General features: G+C 49.8%; 1 protein-coding gene across 1 annotated transcript in view; it reads right to left on the reverse strand.

Annotated features, from left to right (window-relative positions):
* The window catches only part of PLEKHA2 (pleckstrin homology domain containing A2), a 53,967-nt gene that overhangs the window by 24,748 nt on the left and 10,948 nt on the right, over positions 1-18,271 (reverse strand). The window contains exons 2-3 of the mRNA XM_065899956.1: positions 17,451-17,614; positions 3,404-3,460 (exon numbers count right to left, since the gene is read on the reverse strand). Coding sequence (XP_065756028.1) covers positions 3,404-3,460; positions 17,451-17,591 — 198 coding nt within the window. The 5' untranslated portion in view covers positions 17,592-17,614. The remainder of the gene's footprint in view (positions 1-3,403; positions 3,461-17,450; positions 17,615-18,271) is intronic.

Raw genomic sequence — 18,271 nt, forward strand, 5'->3', positions numbered from 1 at the left:
AAGAAGAAAACAAAGTCATAGCTACTGGTTGCTGTGCCCTCCAAGAGAAGGGCCAGGGTTGCAGGGGCGGGGGGCGGCGGGGGGGCGGTCTCACTTACCATGAAGAGGTATAGCTCTGGCCTCCCCCCAGCAGAATCCCTGCCACCTAGGAGGCATAACCCCACTCCTCCCACCCCTACCGTCTGTTGGTAACCAGGACAGGCTGTGCAGCCTTCTTCACAAGAAGTGAAGGAACAGAGGCTCTTGAAGAAGCAGTGTGGCTGACAGGCTGGTGCTGGCTGCAGTTAAGTAGCTGCACAACGGTGGCTGACCGATGGATCCTCGGTGAGAAGGCAGCGAGAGGCGGTGGCGACGTGAGGGAGGGACGGGCATGGGTCACCCGCAGGGTGACGCAAGCGAGGCCGCCCCACAGCTCGACAGACTCTCAGGAACTTGCTCTTATCAGATCGCGCACAGACCACAGGAGCAGCAAAGTCGTGGGACGCCGGGGCACTGCTAGCCCGCCCCACCCTGTCTGCCCTCGGCCGGAAGTGGAGCTGGGGCCCCTCTGGCAGAAGCAGCAGCAGCGGGCCACGGTCTCGGAGCTCCAGTGCAGCTCGCAGCCTCCGTGTCCATGGAGACCCTGCCCCACGAGGTGGCATCAAGAGCAGGGGAAGTGGCAGCCACCTACCCAGAGCAGTCGGAGGGGCTCTAAGCTGGGGTCTCTGGACCAGCTTCAGGGAGTCAAGGGGCCCTGAAGCCACAGGCGAAATCAGGGTGTGTGCACACATGCATGATTTACCTGGGAAACGAGACCACGCTTTTCATCAGACTTTAGAAAGGATCCCTGACACCCCGCCCCTGCAAAAGCCAGGAACACCGTTCCAGGAGGCTCTTCATTACAGTTAAGGAAGGGCCAGGCCCTGACAAAACGGAACGCGAGCTGGAGGTGGGACAGTGGGCCTGGCTGTGTGGAAGAGAAGGGCCCTCAGGCAAAGCGGGGAGGTGGGTAGCACCAGAGGCCAGCATCCATTTTTTTCTGGTTTGCCCAAGAATTGGTCCTGCCTCTGTCAGGTCAAGAACCTTTATCTCTGCTGGCCTCTCTGAAGGACTCCATCTTCCCAACACCAGCCTGCAAGAAGGAGCACGCCTGAACGAAGAGGCCACACAGACACTCCAGCCAGGCTGCCACTGCTGGGCAAACGCTTTCCTCGGGGAGGGAACACCTAGCGGTTAACAAGAAGTAACCCGGAACGCTGAATGTGATTCCAGCACCCGGCTAAATGTTTTTCTGGGAAAACCCCTGCTTTCTGACATTGGGTCAGGCAGCAGTTAAAGGCTCTCCTCTCTGTGAAACCTGACCCAGTGGCAGCTGTGGGTTTTGCAAAACCCATCCAGTCCTGCCTCTCCTGTCCATGAAGGGTAAAAGGCAGGACCATCCCTGCTAAATGACGGCAGCCTCCCAAGCTGAGAATTCTAGAAACCCTCATCTGAGCTATGTTTATACATCACGATTCTGCAGGAGACTGTATTCACTCGTCTCCCATCAGGAAAAACAACAACGACAAAACCCTCTCAAACAGTAGAGGGTTTGGAGTTTCATTAATATTGAGGTTCTCTGCTCCCCGCTCTCTGAATCCTCTTTCTTTGAACCTCCAAACGAAATGACCTAATGAGCTCTCAGCAAGACAGGACAGAAGAGGGGAGGGCCCAGGCCTCCGACCTCTGGGCCGGGAGGCGGCCACATTCTAACCACAAGGCATGCAAATTGCCTGCTTCCACAGGCCCTTCCCCCTCCGCAGGTCCTTCCCTGCTCCCTCTAAGGCGCTCAGACACTGCCTGCAGCTTCTGCCTTGGCACCCAGCTGTGTCTGCCAGACTCTGGCCTGCAGCCCCTGCAGCTGCTCCCACCTCCGGCCCAGCTGAGATGGAGGGCTGCCCAAGGACTCCCGAAGCCTGTTACAAAAAGGAGCCAGGGGCCACTCAGATCAGGGCCTCATCCCCCCTGAGGATGGGAGAACGTGGACAAGGAAGCCGAGGTCCCCAAGAGACTTGACGTGAGGGGTGTGTGGGGAGAGCGGGCCTTCCGGAACCTCGGTCCTGGCTGGGCGCCACCTGGCTCTCCTCACTGGACAGAGCTCCTCTTTCTAACGAGGCTCTAAATCTCCCGGCCTTTTTTTTTTTTTTTTTTTTATCACTGCTGCACCACAGTTCAGCGCTGGTGCCTGCTCCAGGGAGGGGCCACTAAACAAAGCTGAATTCAGCAGCTACGTCTGGCCATCAGCAAGCAGCCCCAGGCCCCACCCAGGTCTCAGCACGGAAGAGGGGCTGCTCTCGCCCTGTCTGTGCAAACAGGACCAGGGGACGGACTGTCGGACTGTCGGCCTGCCTGCCGGACCCTCCAGCCCTTATCTGGCCGCTGAATGGCTTCCTGGCTCATCTGGGAACATCCTCAGGGCGCTCGTAGCCTCCCCGCCACAGTGATCCAGTGACCATGTTCTAGAGACCCCCTCAACACTCCCCCCAAGTTGGTCAGTTACTAAGCCCAGCCCTGTAGTTGAAAGGTGTCAGGGACATTTAGTTGTTAATGATCCGTGCATTTTATGACACAGGCCCAATGATTAATGCTACTTGGGTATTGGGTCAACATGAAGTGCCTCTGCTGCGCCATCAGCGAACCTACCAAGAACCAAGTGTGTGAAAAGAAGAAAAATAACAATAAAAAGACACAAAATGTTAAGACTAGGAAGTCATCACAGGTCAATAACTACTTAAATAAATAAAAATGTTAGACACTGAATTCACCGCTATATCCTTATATGAAATTCCTTTTTTCCTTTATTAATTTTTTTTTTGCAATTGCCAATGCACTGGAAGATGAAAAATATACTTCAACCCACGCTTTTGGTTTGACCACGTGTCTGTTGTTGTTAAACATTAAATATCATTCTGAAAACACAGTGATTTAATTATAATTTAACTTATGGCCCTTCAATGAAATGCATATAATTCCAGAGCAGCCCTCACTCCTTGTGAGCCACGCCAGTGGAACCACGCCATTCGGCAGAATCCTTTTCAGTCACCAGGTTTTTTGTTGTTGTGTTCCTTTTTGTCCCGATTGCAAAAACAAAGTCACGTCCCACTCTTCCCTCCACCCCCCCATCCCTCCTTTGCGGGAGCTGGCAGCATCACTGACTGCTGGGTGCCAGGAGTGAGAGGCCGCAGGCCACCCTCCAAGAACCTGCTGACCACACGCCACCCCACCCCAGTCAGCCACAAGCTTCCACGGGCCACCGCGGAAGGGGAGCACTTTATGGCCAAGCAACATCCCCAGATGCCAATGCCCGACGTGTGACGCTTCCTCTGGTTTACATCCTCAACCTACTCACGGACCATGAATCCCCAGAGCTCCAGGCCAACGTTACCTTCGAGATGTAGGTCAGCTGCAAAGATCCGACGGCTCCTGCCCCAACTGCCAGGTTCTGAAAGACACATGTTTTGGGTTTTAAGAAGGATGCTATCTGAGGCAGTGAAGCACGACTAAGAGTCAGAAGACCAAGATTCTGGTTCCGTTGACGCCATTTTCTGGCTTTGCAACCTTGAGCAAGTCACCTACCTATTGCTTTTTTGATTTTTGATTTTATATTGGACTACAGTTGATTAATAATGTTGTGTTCGTTTCAGGTGTACAGCAAAGTGATTCAGTTACACATATACATGTATCTCTTCTTTTTCAAATTCTTTTCCCAATTAGGTTGTTACAGAGTATCGAGCAGAGTTCCCTGTGCTACACAGTAGGTCCTTGTTGGTTATCCTTTTCAAATATAGCAGTGTGTTCCTGTCAGTCCCAGACTAACTATCCCTTTCCCCTACCCTTCCCCCCTAGTAACCATAAGTTCATTCCCTAGTCGCTTACCTATTCTTCAGCTCACTTTCCTCGTCTGTAAAATAGTGATAATTCTTGCTGTGGGTAGGTGGACTTAACATTTCCCTTCGCCTCATTTATTATAGAGAGATATTCTAGTACAGTGGTTAAAATTGGGGGCTCTACCATTTGACTGTGAATAAGTTCCTTCACCGCTAAGCCTCAGTTTTCCCTTTGTAAAAAGAGGGATAATGATAGTACCTACCTCACCAGACAGTTCCAAGGATGAGTTAATAGATTTACACCACCTGGAAGTGTCCCTGGTATACAGATGACCCTGAACAAGTGTTAGCTATTTTATATATATATATATATATATATATATATATATATATATATATAATTCTTCAAATTCAAATTCTTTTCTTAACAAATAGGGTACAGGTTCACACAGTATAGGAAAAAAAGAAAAGAAAAAAACATAGCTGTTCAGTCTATTTCAAAGGACACTTATGAGTACCAAATGGAATGATGTCCATACACTATAAAACACTAAGTCAGTGCACTATTAAACATCAAGAAACTCACAGGCACCTTGTCTGGCCATATTCCACCCTGGCACAATCTCTTCAGCTTTCTAACTTCTCCACTGTCAGAAATGAAGGGATGAAGACACACGGGCGGTAGCGTACCAAAAAAATGGCCAAGATGAGAAATCACAGCTGTGGAGTTTCTCACTTATAACTTGGCAAATCCAATCCCACAGGGACCTAAGGTGTCCATAGCTCCTGGTGGCCTCTTCAACTGCTGCCATAGGCCTCAGAGAATAACCTGGAAGCCCTCATTTTGAAGACCTGGGGTCTTCTCAAAGCAATAAACAGAGGCAAACCTAGGACGATGGGGATTTAGTAAACTTCCCAAAGGGTCAATGGTGAAATGACCCGTCATTCCAGGAAACCGCCCTTAAGAAATACCTCAGGTGGCAGGGAAGTGTCCTTCTAGGCCCAATTACCTAAATTAACATGCATCACTTGAAGCAAAGGCAATGTGTGAAGTTTCCTATTCACAAGAAAATGGATGGGGATAAAACCACGACAAAAGGATTCTCAGAGCTCAAGAAATTTAGAGAGAAATCTAGAAAGGCCATCTCCCCACTTTTGCAAATGAGGCCATAAGTCTAAAAGCTGCTTTTGAGTAGCTGATTTAGCATTTTGAATATGGACGATTAGATTTACACATCTGTTTTAACTACATAGTGATTGCATTTGTTTTTGGGGGGGGTTTTTTAGAAAAATCTCTATTGGGGGCTTCCCTGGTGGCGCAGTGGTTGAGAGTCCGCCTGCTGATGCAGGGGACACGGGTTCGTGTCCCGGTCCGGGAAGATCCCACATGCCACAGAGCGGCTGGGCCCGTGAGCCATGGCCGCTGAGCCTGCACGTCCGGAGCCTGTGCTCCGCAACGGGAGAGGCCACAGCAGTGAGAGGCCCACGTACTGAAAAAAAAAAAAAAAAGAAAGAAAAATCTCTATTGGGTAATGACAGATAGACCTTGTATCCCCAAATCAGAGTCCATAAAGGAGCCACAGCACCCCAAAAGGCCAGTGAGCAGCTGACACTGCCCCGGAGGAGGCCGTGAACCACGCTAGGCCTCTGCTGGATACTGGGCGCCTGGCCCTCCCCCAGCCCCTGTTCTGCACTTGAGGAAAGTGACTCATGAGTGAGGGGATTTGCTCAAGGTCACACAACTGGCTCGGGTCTCCTGACTTCCACGCTGATACCCTAGACGCAGCACACTGTCATTTCAAACCCTTGAGCGTCTGGAATTCCACCTGAGACATTATGGCCCTAGGACCTCAGGCAAGTTTCTCTACCTATAAAATGGGGCTCATCCGCCCCGTTCCCTAGGCTTGTTGTGAGAGTTACATAAGAATAAACAGCGCAGGCCCAGCAAAGGGCAGCTCCCATCGCCGGCCCAGAGCGCTAATTACAAGACGCAGATGCCAAGTCTCAGAGCCACTCTTGCTCAACTTGCTTTCCTCACCCCAAACCGCAGCCTGAAGGCCTCCAGAGCCTTCGCCTGAATTACAAGCGATGAAGTGGGATTTGGGGAGCCACTCAGACACTAACCTGTGCGTCCTGCCAGATATGAGCTGATCCCATTCCAACGACTTCTCCCCCCTACCCTCCAGAGGGAGGGCAGCTCCACCCTCAGCCCCTGCCCCCCTGAACTCTCCCGCTTCAGAGACAAGGCCACATCAGTCTCCCGGCCCAGCTACCCTGGGACGGGGGTGTCCCCACGCCCCTCACCACGGCCCACCCTCGGTCTGCCTGCTCCTAGGCTCACAGGCACCTCCCTCCTCCATGAGGAGCCAGGAAAATCTGACGCATGTCTGAAAATGCAGCTTCCCCCCACCTTCCTCCCCACCCAGGGGGAAGTGAGTGACAGGAGAAAACAGCGCCACGATCACAGAGGCTTGATCCAGACGGATGGCTCAGTGTCCGCTCCGATTGCTAGACCTCAGAGATGAATGACAACAGCTCGCTGCCAGGATGGCGGCCCCGGGCAGACACTTCCCGGGCCAGGAAGAATGTGCCAGCTGCCTGAGCAGAGGGTTTCGCAGCCAGATGTCAGGGCAGGATCACCAGGGCCCAGCGCCCGGGGAGGGCCAGGTGTCAGAGCCCAGGCGAGCACCATGTCCTCCGGGGAAAGGACGGGAGGCCCTGCCTTCGCAAAGCCTTGTTGTCTACCGCGGCAGCCTGCCCTGCCCTCCCACCCCCGCCGGAATTCGTGCAGGCCATCCTCCAACTTTGGTGCACATCAGCCTCTCCCGGGGAGCCTGTTTTAAAAGGCCCAGGCTCAAGCCTCACCCGGAAAAACACTGAATCAGAATCAAGTGGAATATGGTCAGAAAGTGCACATTCATTTTTCAAGCGTCCCCTAAATAGGCCCAAGTTTGAGAACACGGGTCTACATGACAAAGCCTAGCCTTGGATTTTTTGTTGTTTCTGGCCACACCGTGCGGCTTGCGGGATTTTAGTTCCACGACCGGGGATCGAAACCGTGCCCCCCTGCCGTAGAAGTGCGGAGTCCTAACCACTGGACCGCCAGGGAAGCCCCCAGCCCTGAGTTTTGTATTGGAGTGTATTTTACTGTGAGTTTAAGTCTCTTCTTGCTAGATTTTAAGCACTCTGAGGACATGAGTAGCATCTTATTCCTCTACCCAGGAGACAACTCGATTTTTAAATGAAAACACAATTTGCATGGTGGTTAAGTTCCCAAACCAGTCCTTAAGAGCCTGCTACCCTCATAGGATACTGGACAACCAGGACAGCTTCTCTCTACCACTGGCAAACATTGTGCCTTCGGGAAGACCTGTTCAAGTTCGAACTTGGGTGTCACTTGAGTCTGCAGTTCCCCTGTCCTGGGGCAGGGTTCCTGTGGGACAGGAACTGGGTGCAGGGGGGAGCGAAAGGAAAGGGTCCCCAGTAGAAGGGAGTCAAGGACCTGGGGGAGGGAGTTGAGGAAGGGGTTAGGGAGGGGCCAGCAGACGGGGAGTGGAGACAGAGGTTGGTGGGGAGGCTGCCTGTACGGATCACCTGGGGACGTTTTCATACAAAGAATGCCCATACTTCATTCCAGGGTTTTAACATAAAGGGTAGGGCCCAGGCACCTGTATGTTTTTAAAGCTCGAAGGGGATTCCACCCCACGGCCAGGTCTCAGGCCCCCAGTTGCAGACTCTGGCTGGGCCTGCTGACTCTGCACTGGAGACCCAGCAGCGGGTGAGAAAGGCCAGTCACCCCGTCGTTGCACCACCAAGAGGGAAGAGGAAGACGCCAGGGCAGTGGGCAGAGAGGGGGAAAGGAGATCCCAGCCCCACGCTGGGTGTCTGTGAGTCAGGAGCAGCCTGTCCATTTCTGGGGCTTCTAAATTTTCTGGAACAACGTAGGGCATAAGGCACGTTCCTATTTAATGGCGGATGGTTTTAGGAAGGCGCGGCCAACCCTTGCTTTCTGCTCAAGGGTTCTCCTGCCACCAAGGGCCTCAAGGGAGCTCCCACTCCCTTAACTGGGAAGCAGGGGGTTGATTCTTTCCCATCACCAAGGAAGGAGCTGAGGTGCCCACAGAGATGTGACACACCTCCCAGGGGAAGCCTTTTTGCTAGAAGCAACATTGTTTCTTGAAAGAGAAAAATGTCCCCATCTTCTAGTGAGAGTAACAAGAACACAGAAATGACCAGAAGACCTATCTACAGATTCATAAATTCATGGAATGTCAGCGCCAGAGAGTTCTACGGCTGCCCCATCATTCACCACGAGTCCTCTAAGCCTCACCTTGAGGAAATGACTTCCTCAAGCAGCCGAGTGAAGACAGACAGAGGTCCTAACTCCCAGAGTCAATCGGGTGCTTTGGCAAAGCACAGCCCGAGAAAGGAAGGTGGAAACTGACATGTTTAGAGTCTGTTTTGCACCAAGCCTGCTGCACACTGTCAGTTCATCCTAACAACCCATTTCACAGATGAGGAAAGTCGGGATGGAGCAGGAGAAGCAAGTGCTCCGGGTCACATGGGTACTGGGTAGTCAGGCGAGGATTTGAACCCAGCCCTTGTTGATTCTCAAATACCACGCACTTTCCTTTATACCAGGCCACCCCCTGTGAGACAGTCCTTCACATCTACCAGGACCTGCTCATTTTCTAAGAGTTGATTATCACCAAAAGGTAAATACAAGAGCCGGACCAACAGGGTTACACCAAGACGCCCTAAACAGTTGCCCAAACTGGGCAAGGCAAGAACTAGTCAAACTGGCTCTTGGGTGCCAAACTCCAAAAGACCAGGATTCAGAGAGCAAACAGGGGCAAGGAGAGATGCTGGGCCTTCTGACCTTCTCCTATGTGTCTCCTGGGTGCCTGGCAGACAGTCAGGATCTTAAGCTCAATAAGCCCACTCCTCACACCTTTCCTCAACTCAGCCTCCAACACATTTGCCTCAAACTCAATCATCACGTCCCCTCCAAGCTCTAAATGATTCCCTCCCCAACCTCCCCATGTCCATCAGCCGCTCCACATTCTCCCACAGTCAACCAGGTCACCACGCCTTTGACCACTGAACTTTGCCCTTCGGTCAGTCACCAAGCCTGCCACGGTCTTCCTTCAATCGGCCTTTAGATCTATCTGTCCCTTCCTCTCTGTTCCCACTGCACCACCACCGTGCAGACACCCCAGGAAAATCCAGGACAAATTCCTCACTGTCTTCCCCGATTCCAGGCCCTCCCATTTCCCCGCCCATCCTGATGTCACCGCCAGAACAAACGTGAACAAATAGCACCTCTGCAGTGCTTCAGAGTTTATCAAAGCAGTCTCCCACTCATTATCTAATCTTCACAGCAGCAATGTCAGAGGTAGAGACAACAGAGGCTCAAAAAAAGGGGTGTTTCCCAATTAACGTGTTCATCAAGTTGTCCTGTGCTTGGCTGATGTAACTAAACAGGATGGATTCTGAAGCAAAATCTGATATGCAGCCCTTCTCGCAAACACACAGTTGCCTGCTTTGCCTTAGAGACATTTTTTAAAATAATAAAATGGCATTCTTTTGTATATAAATAGATATATAACTATATAAAAAGAGATGTATATAGTAGATACACTAAACAAATGCTGAAGGTTACAATCTAAAGCAAAACTTAACGACAATATAACCGAAGACAAATTTTAAGAAAACTTAGAACAGTCATCCCCATGGTTCTGCATTAGTAAAACCTCTGCTAAGTTTCATAGCTTCCACCTCTTCAGCTCCTTGGACTTTAATACCCAGTAGTGCTAGCTATTAACATGATTGCCCCAAAGTGCTTCTTAATTTTTACTTCTTTTTAATTTAAACAAAGTACATCTTGTTATAAAAACGAGAATCGCCCTAAAGAGTAAGATTCCTATAGAAAGCGCATAAAACAAAATTACACTTACAGTATTTTATATTAACTCTCGAAAAGTCCATACAACATTTTAATTCTAAAACCATTAATTTAATAATAATTTACCCTAAGCAGAATTTGCATTTTGATGAAAAAAAAAAAAAAAAAGATCTGTTGCTCGAAATCTTCTTTTTGGAGTTTTTTTCCCCAAAGGAATTCTGCATTCTACGCTAACCCAGTATGGACAAAAACAGGCCAGAAATTCCACTTAACCCTTGAAATCATGTGTCTCCATGGATAGTTAATATACCAATTACATAAAATCCATGAATTAACAACACTTTGCCCCCCGAACTGATAAAGATCTGAAAGTTATCATGATTGTTATATGTGCTGAGAATATATATCTCTGGACAGACACACAAGAACCTGGAAACCCTGGCTGCCTCTAGTTAGGGGACCTGTGACTGGGGTCCAGGAGTGGAAGGGAGACACATGTCACTAAATCAGCTTTCCCACATTTAGAATTTTATACCATGTGTATGTATTGGCCTTTTTTTTTTTTTTTTTTTTTTTTTTTTTTTTTTTTTTTTTTTTTTGCGGTGCGTGGGCCTCTCATTGCTTTGGCCTCTCCCGTTGTGGAGCACAGGCTCCGGACGTGCAGGCTCAGCGGCCATGGCTCATGGACCCAGCCGCTCCGCGTCATGTGGGATCTTCCCGGACCGGGGCACGAACCCGTGTCCCCTGCGTCGGCAGGCGGACTCTCAACCACTGCGCCACCAGGGAAGCCCTTGGCCATTTTTTAAAGAAAGTTATCATCCTGCTTCTTGGCATTTTGACTTTCTTGGCAGGTTTAGCATATGATGCAAAAATCTTTTAAACATTGTTGGATTTCAGCCAAATTTTGCTCAAAGAGGTTTCTGATACAGAAAATGCAATTTTTTAAAAAATAGCAATTTTCACCCAGCCTTTAAGGCAAAACTATTGTCCATTCCATGTTATATGTTAATATCATTTTCTACCACTCTTCTGTATTCTTTCTACTAAAATGTAGCCAAATATCCATCTTTTTGTAATACTGCTGAAGCTCTTTGCACGAACGGCTTTCAGCTTTAAAAAAAAAAGCAAAAAGCAAAGGGCTTTCATCGGGGCCCCAGAGTTACGAGGAGAAATGCTATCTTTTTGGATATTATGATGATTCGTAATGCACATTACGGCCTTTGTAAAGTAAAAGCATCTGAGTATTTACTGGCAAAAGAGAGAAAACACAATCTACAGAGTAAATCTGACAAGGACAACTATCCAGTGCAATACTGTTTTCATGCTTCTCTTTATCCTTTGTTCGGGACAATATAATTTAGTCTCGCAATTACCTATCCACGTGGGCATCACAAGAGTTGTACGTAAGCATCGCCGTGCAACTAAAACATAGTTGGTTACTCGGTCGGTAATAAAGTAGGGCAGGCCAATTAAGAAATTTCACCTTTTCTGTCATGATAGGGACCAACATTAAATTAAATACATGTGCTGGTGCCATAATATCATTGTAATGTTTGGCAGGAAATCCAGCCAATGTTTGTCTCTATTCAGGAATTATCTGTGTGCTTGATATTGTCAGCAGATTGATTTTTAAATGCATGAAACAAATCAGCGGCCATAATCAATAGTATTGAAACTTTCCATTTATAGGGTCCGTTTCAGCTAATGGGTTTCATCCTCTATCTGTTTGGTGCCACCACTGCCTGGATTAAAAAAACCTTGATTTCATACTTTATCATATGGATTCTAAATTCCATCAGGCACTCAAGGCTGTACCTGGTCCAGCACGCTGACCCCCCACACGCACGCACCACCATCCCGCCAGCGGACATGCCGCTGGCCTCCTAAATCTGCCGTTTTGCTGCAGCTCTGCTTCCAAGGGCTGTCCTCAGGTTAGTGGATCCATGCCGTCCCCCTGCGTAGAGCCAAGACCATGACCGTCCACAGTGCGGTGTGCGAAGCCAGCTCCCTTGGGACCACTCTTGGGCCTGACTCACGGCAGGTCCCCCGGGGCATCTGGCTAAGCCTTTCCGACTTTGGCCTGAGCTCAGACCCTCGTCGGGCTCCCTCCCCTTCCCTGTCCTGCTTCCCAGTTCTCTCCTTAAAAAAGAACTTTCCACAAATCCTTGCCTCGGTGAGTCCCGGTCTCAGGGTCTCCTTCTGGGGAATTGAAGCCTGAACACCCTCCAAGCAGACGAGCGCCTTCCCTCCTGGGTGCTGCCTCTGTCCCATAGTGACGCTGCTTCCCTCACAGGTGCCCTCCTGTCCCCTTGGGCTGTGCTTAGGACAAGGCGCCTAACAGTCAAGTGAGATACTGTAAGTGAGAACACTTCAAACCTGTAAAATGCGCTACAAACGTGAATCGCGAGTAGCAATAATGACTCTAACCTCGCTCATCCTTGCAGACCTGGCTCTAAGCCACCCCTCCTTGAAGGGGTGCCCTGCAGCTCTCTCTCCCTGCCGCAATTTTATTTAATCCTCTATATCCTCACTTACAGTGCAAGCTCCATGAAGGCCCAGACTTTTCTTATGCACTGTTGCAGCCTCAGCATCTAGGCTGATCCCTGCACATGGGGCATATTTAGCAAATATGTGTTAAATAATGATGCTCAATTCAAAGGTCTTGCTCTACTCTCAGCCCCTTGGGAAACAGAAGGGCAAAAAGCAGGGTTAAGGATCACCCAAAGTGCCTATGATGACATGCCTAACGTACAAAACAACTCAGTGGCAGAGCCAGGACCTCATCCTTGATCTCTTGTCTCCCAGGCCTGGGACCGTTCCATCTGAGACTCCACCTCCAGGCCCTACATCTTCCCTGGACCGCAGGGGAAAACTGCAACCCCTTCTCCTTCACCCAAACTATTGGCATCTGGGCTGTTCACTTTAATGATACGCTACCTTGTTATAAAGACGGACTGGGTGACTTCCTTGGTGGTGCAGTGGTTAAGAATCCGCCTGCCAATGCAGGGGACACAGGTTCGATTCCCTGGCCCGCGAAGATCCCACATGCTGCGGAGCAGCTAAGCCCGTGCGCCACGACTACTGAGCCTGCGCTCTAGAGCCTGTGAGCCACAACTACTGAGCCCATGCACCACAACTACTGAAGTCCGTGCGTCTAGAGCCCGTGCTCTGCAACGAAGAGTAGCCCCCGCTCGCTGCAACTAGAGAAAGCCTGCGTGCAGCAACGAAGACCCGTCGCAGCCAAAAATAAATAAATAAATGAATGAATTTTAAAAATTTATTTTAAAATAATAAAGAGGGACTGGGATTTTTAGCACTGTAGGGTTTTGTTTTTCGTTTTTGTTGGTTACCAGTAAATTTATTTCATTTTTTTATTGAAGTATAGTTGGTTTACACTGTTGTGTTAATTTCTGCTGTACAGCAAAGTGATTCAGTTATACGTGTATATATATATATACATTCTTTTTTTTAACATATTATTTTCCATTGTGGTTTATCACAGGACACTGAATACAGTTCTCTGGGCTACACAGTAGGACCTTGTTGTTTATCCATTCTCTATATAAAAGTTTTCATCTGCTAATCCCAAACTCCCACTCCATCCCTCCCCTGCCCCCCTCCCCCCTCAGCAACCACTAGCACTGTAGTTTTATGTGTGCTGTTTTCACCTCCCCAACTAAACCTGAAGCTTCCTGTTGAATTCCCCTCCACACCATCTTCAGGACCCTGCACAGGACGGACCACACATATCCGCTGGAGGAAAGAGGCAGGCAAAGATGAGGCGTGCAGACGCTGAAGTCAGACAGACCTGGCTCCAGGGCCCGCTCCGCATTTACCACCTGCATGGCCTTGAACAAAGCTGCTGACCATCTCTGCACCTTGCAGAGAAAGTGAGAGAGTCCCCGCGCCCCAGGATTACTGGGAGGACCTAATGAGATAACACATGCCAAGCATTCCGCACAATGGCTGGTATATGGCAACCGCTCAGTAAGTATAACCTGCAGTTAGTAATACTAGTAGCAGTGGTAGTAAAAACAGGGTCCCAAACACCGACTTCCAAGTGGTTTAAACAGGCAAGGATCAAAGACCTGAGTTCAGAAAAAATCCTGCTTATTAATGCCTATTAAATACCTAAACTATTATATCAGGTGTCTCCTTTTCCTTATAAACTTAAGATGTTCACTAACTACACACAGTCCCCAATGTCCTTCTCCACAGGGAAAGGCCAACCCCCCTCCCCCCCAGTTTGCTCTTCTGGGTCACCTCCCATCCATCTCCTCCTGACTCCTGGCTCCCTGCTTCGCCCCACTCTGCAGAGCTTGCATTGGGTGTAGACTCCATCCCCAGTCCCAGGAGAGCAGTGCTGGACACTTTGCATTTCACAAAGGCGTCCCTTCTGATAGCCTCATTCGTTCGTTCAATGAGCTCACATTTATCAAATGCTGGACACTTGGATCAAAAGCCAGACGACCACCTGCCCTCTAGAGAACCTCCCAGACCTGAGAGTCCCCCAGCTTCTCTTTCTTAATCACAGACTCACCTTTGAGAGCTCTCCTTCCTCCCAAGCAGCATTAGGATGACTGTCTCATTCTCAGCAATAAGAGCAGGCGAGCTGGATTCAGACGGCCAGGGTTAGAATACCGGCTCAGTCACATTCTTATGACAAAACCATGGGCAAATTTCCTTCCCTCTCTGCTTCACCCACCTCACCTTTGGAATGAGGATAATGATGCCTACCAACTAGACCTGTCAGAATGAAATGAAAACCCAATGAGCCTATATGGGATAAGAACCTAAAACAAGAGTGGATATACGCATATGTATAACTGATTCACTTTGCTGTACACCTGAAACTAACACAACGTAAATCAACTATATTCCAATAAAAATAAATAAATAAACAAAAATATAAGAGAGTGAGATAATAAAAACATTTTTCTAAATGCTTTATTTAGAAAAAGTGAAAAATCTTAAAGTTAGACTAATTGCTTTTTTAAAATAAATTTATTTATTTATTTAATTTTGGCTGCGTTGGGTCCTCGTTGCTGCACGTGGGCTTCCCCTGGTTGTGGTAAATGGGGACCACTCTTTGTTTCGGTGCACGGACTTCTCATTGCGGTGGCTTCTCTTGTTTCGGAGCACAGGCTCTAGGCGCATGGGCTTCAGTAGTTGTGGCACGCGGGCTCTAGAGCGCAGGCTCAGTAGTCGTGGCGCACGGGCTTAGCTGCTCTGCGGCATGTGGGATCTTCAAGAACCAGAGATCGAACCCGTGTCCCCTGCATTGGCAGGCGGATTCTTAACCACTGTGCCACCAGGGAAGTCCCAAATTAGAGTAACTGTATCCAAAATGCCTACTAACTCTTATGCAATAAAATCATTTATATACTCAAAAAAAAAAACCCAATGAAGTCTTTAGAACAGCACATGGCACGTATTAATAAATGCTCACTGATACCATTTTACAGCTTACAAAAAAGATCTACCCTGTAGTTGGAACGGCTGCTTGGCGTTAACACAACAAAGTGGTAAGCTAACCGCTGAAGAAGAAGAAGTAAAATGTTCTGAACTATTGCTATGTCACAGCAAGGCTCTCCTTTTCTAGGCATCTGCCAAGCCAGCTAAAACCTCTGCTTCCAGGGAAAATGTAAAGAATCTCGAGCAGGGACCACAAGTTCTATTTGTAACTCAAACTCAAAGAAGGCTCTAGAACAAAGAGCATCCTGACAGCTCAGGGGGCAGAGAGGTACAGGAGGCTGCCTTGGGCGGAGTGCGACCTGCCGCAGAGGCTGACCCCAGAGACCCCTGCAAGGCGGCCCGAGGCACAGCGCCCGAGGGAAGTGCAGGTTCTAGAACCAAGGAACAGCCAAATCAGAGGGCAGGACACAGCAAGGGAAATCCCGAGCACTGCCAACAGTTGAGACTCGAGACGGTGGCAGTGTGGTCCTGGGTGATCCGTCGCCAACAGCAAGACCCTCAGCCTGTGGCCCAGGGCGTGAAGGAGGGTCCAGTCTCAGGGGGAGGGAGCCGGCAACAGCTGGGCAGGATTCCCCAGGCATGTGAATTTCGGTTAACAACAGTCCTGGCAGGAAACATGGCACTAAGCAGGTAAATCAGGACAAAAATCCATTCGAAACACCTGAGCTAATAAGGCAGGTGAGCAGAAGGTACACAAAGGGAGAAAAGGGAAAAGAGTAGACCCAGAGACCCCAGCCTGGGGCTCAGCCCTGGCCCATCAGAAGCCAAGTGTACTGGCAACAAAGACTTGATTCCAATCCCTCCAACGGTGGGAAGGCAGCACCTTAAATGCTACTTCCTTTCATAGTAGATGTGTTGGCCCAGCTGTGGGCACCCGTGCAGAGCAATGGAGGGAAAATGATGTAGCAGAGCCCAAAGGCAAACCCAAGACCAAAACATGGTAAGAGGCGAGCATTCCAGGTACGTCAAGGATGGGAGGGTCTGTGTGTAGGTTTCACTCTGCACGCTCAGCACGTTAAATGAAAGTAGCCCACAGAAGGGTTTGCCAGGGATGTGGGGTGAAACATGGGGCTTCTACTTAGGGTTAAGTCTTTCCCAGAGAAGGTGATTAGTGGCAGTGACTTGAGTACGTTGTCTGTATTTATAGCATTTTCTCTCAGCCATCAAATCCAGAGGACAAATGCCAAAGGCCTCTAGAGGATGAGTACCCGGATTTTTTCCACTCCACCTCTTAAAGCAAAACCCCTCCCCTAACATTCAGACTCTCCCCTGCCCAAGTCTCTGAACGAGAGCCAGCTCTCAGCCCACACCCCTTCCCGCCCCAACAGGGCCGTGACCCACGACCTTGCTGGGTCCACAGGCCACGCCAGGCCTTGGGGCGGGAAGGGGTGTGGGACCCACCAGACTGCTCCAGGGCAGCAGGAAGGGAAGACTGAACAACACTCAGAGCACCAGAAAAGAAGACCTGAGATCCCAAATCAGGAGCAGAGCAACTTTTTCCCAGACTGGTGATGACTCAAGGGATTCCCAGGCACAGCAGTAAAGCCTCGGGGGCCGTCTTCGTGCCTGATGCCCCAGAATGCTAAGCGAGTCACCCCGTTCTGCCGCGTCCTTGCCAAAGTCAACTCCAATGTGAGCCTCAATTTCTCATCCGTCACAAACTGGGTGGCCCCCAGAGTCACCTCCCACCCAGGATCCTATGACTCCCTGAGCAGGAGACCAAACAGGCCCAACCTTTGTCCAGTTCAGGGAACCAGGTCAATTCTCTGCTGGGCAGGAGCCCCAGACTGGAAGAGCAGGAGTGGTCACGAGGCTGCACTCCTGACACAGGTAAGAGGAAGGAAGCCATGCCTCAGAGCCTGCATCCAGCCCAGCCGGCCTCTGCTGGACTTTTGCAAGGGTTAAATTCCTAGGCCTGAGAAAAGGCACCAGATCCCCAGGGGCAGGAGAGAGATGAGCTTCCTCCTCCTCCAGCTAAGGTCTGGGATGGTTTCCTGTGCATGTGTGTATGCGTGCATGCACGTGTGTATGCATATGTGTGTGTGTGTATGCGTGTGTGTGTGTGTGAACGCGCGTGCGCACGCCTTTGTGGGGTTTTTCCCTCCCTCCTGACCAGCAGGTGGGGCTGCCCATGACAGAGGGAGCCCCTGAGGCTAACCCTGTGTGCATCCCTCCAGCAACGATGCGCGGCTGGCCACCCTGCCCCTTCCCATACCACCTCTCACCTGGGGGTTGTCCATGTACCAGAGAAGGCAGTTGGCCTGCGTGTCCAGAATAAAGTACCTCCGCAGAAACTTGCCGCTGTTCTCATTCTCCTCGATGTCCAGAAACCCACAGATTCGGTTCTGCCGATCCACATAAGGCATTCCTGGGCTCTGCTCACATTACCCTGTGTGGCAGGAGGGAGGGAGGGGCCGTGAGAAGGAGAGTAAAGCGGGTGCCTCACTCTGGCCTGACGCCCCTCTGCCAGAAGGGGGGCTGCCACCCTCTCCCACTGGTGGCCTTCCCCAGGGCCCCAGACGTCCCACCCCAACCAGACCCTGGAAACTTCTGTCCACTCTGTTCCATGAACAGTCACCAAAATCCATTAATTCAACTAACTTTCCTGAGGCTCCACTACATGCCAAGCAGAGTGCTAGGCAACTTTACACGCGCGGAAGATGTGAGTCTAGACTCTGGGTCAGGGGCCTGGGTTCAAATCCCAGTTCTAGTCACTTACTGATGTTTGTGTGACCACAAACTGTTTAATCTTTCCATGCCTGAGTTTCTGCATCTGTAAAATGGGGATAATAATAGGACCTACACCAGATTTTGGCGAGAATTAAGTACGTGACAGGCAAAGCATTCATAAACACTAGGTATTGTTATCACTCTTCAGAAAAGCCTTGTAAAGTAGGTTATAACCCAATTTATATGTAAAGAAACTATTGCAGAAAGGATTTAAGCTCCCGTGCAAACACCTGGATAAACTCTGCCGAGAATTCAGGTGTGAAGAGCAGCCCCTCCAGCTCCATGAAGGTACCAAGGAATCAAATCCGAGGGGTTC

Source organism: Phocoena phocoena, chromosome 21 (assembly GCF_963924675.1).
Source record: "Phocoena phocoena chromosome 21, mPhoPho1.1, whole genome shotgun sequence".
Taxonomy (NCBI): domain Eukaryota; kingdom Metazoa; phylum Chordata; class Mammalia; order Artiodactyla; family Phocoenidae; genus Phocoena; species Phocoena phocoena.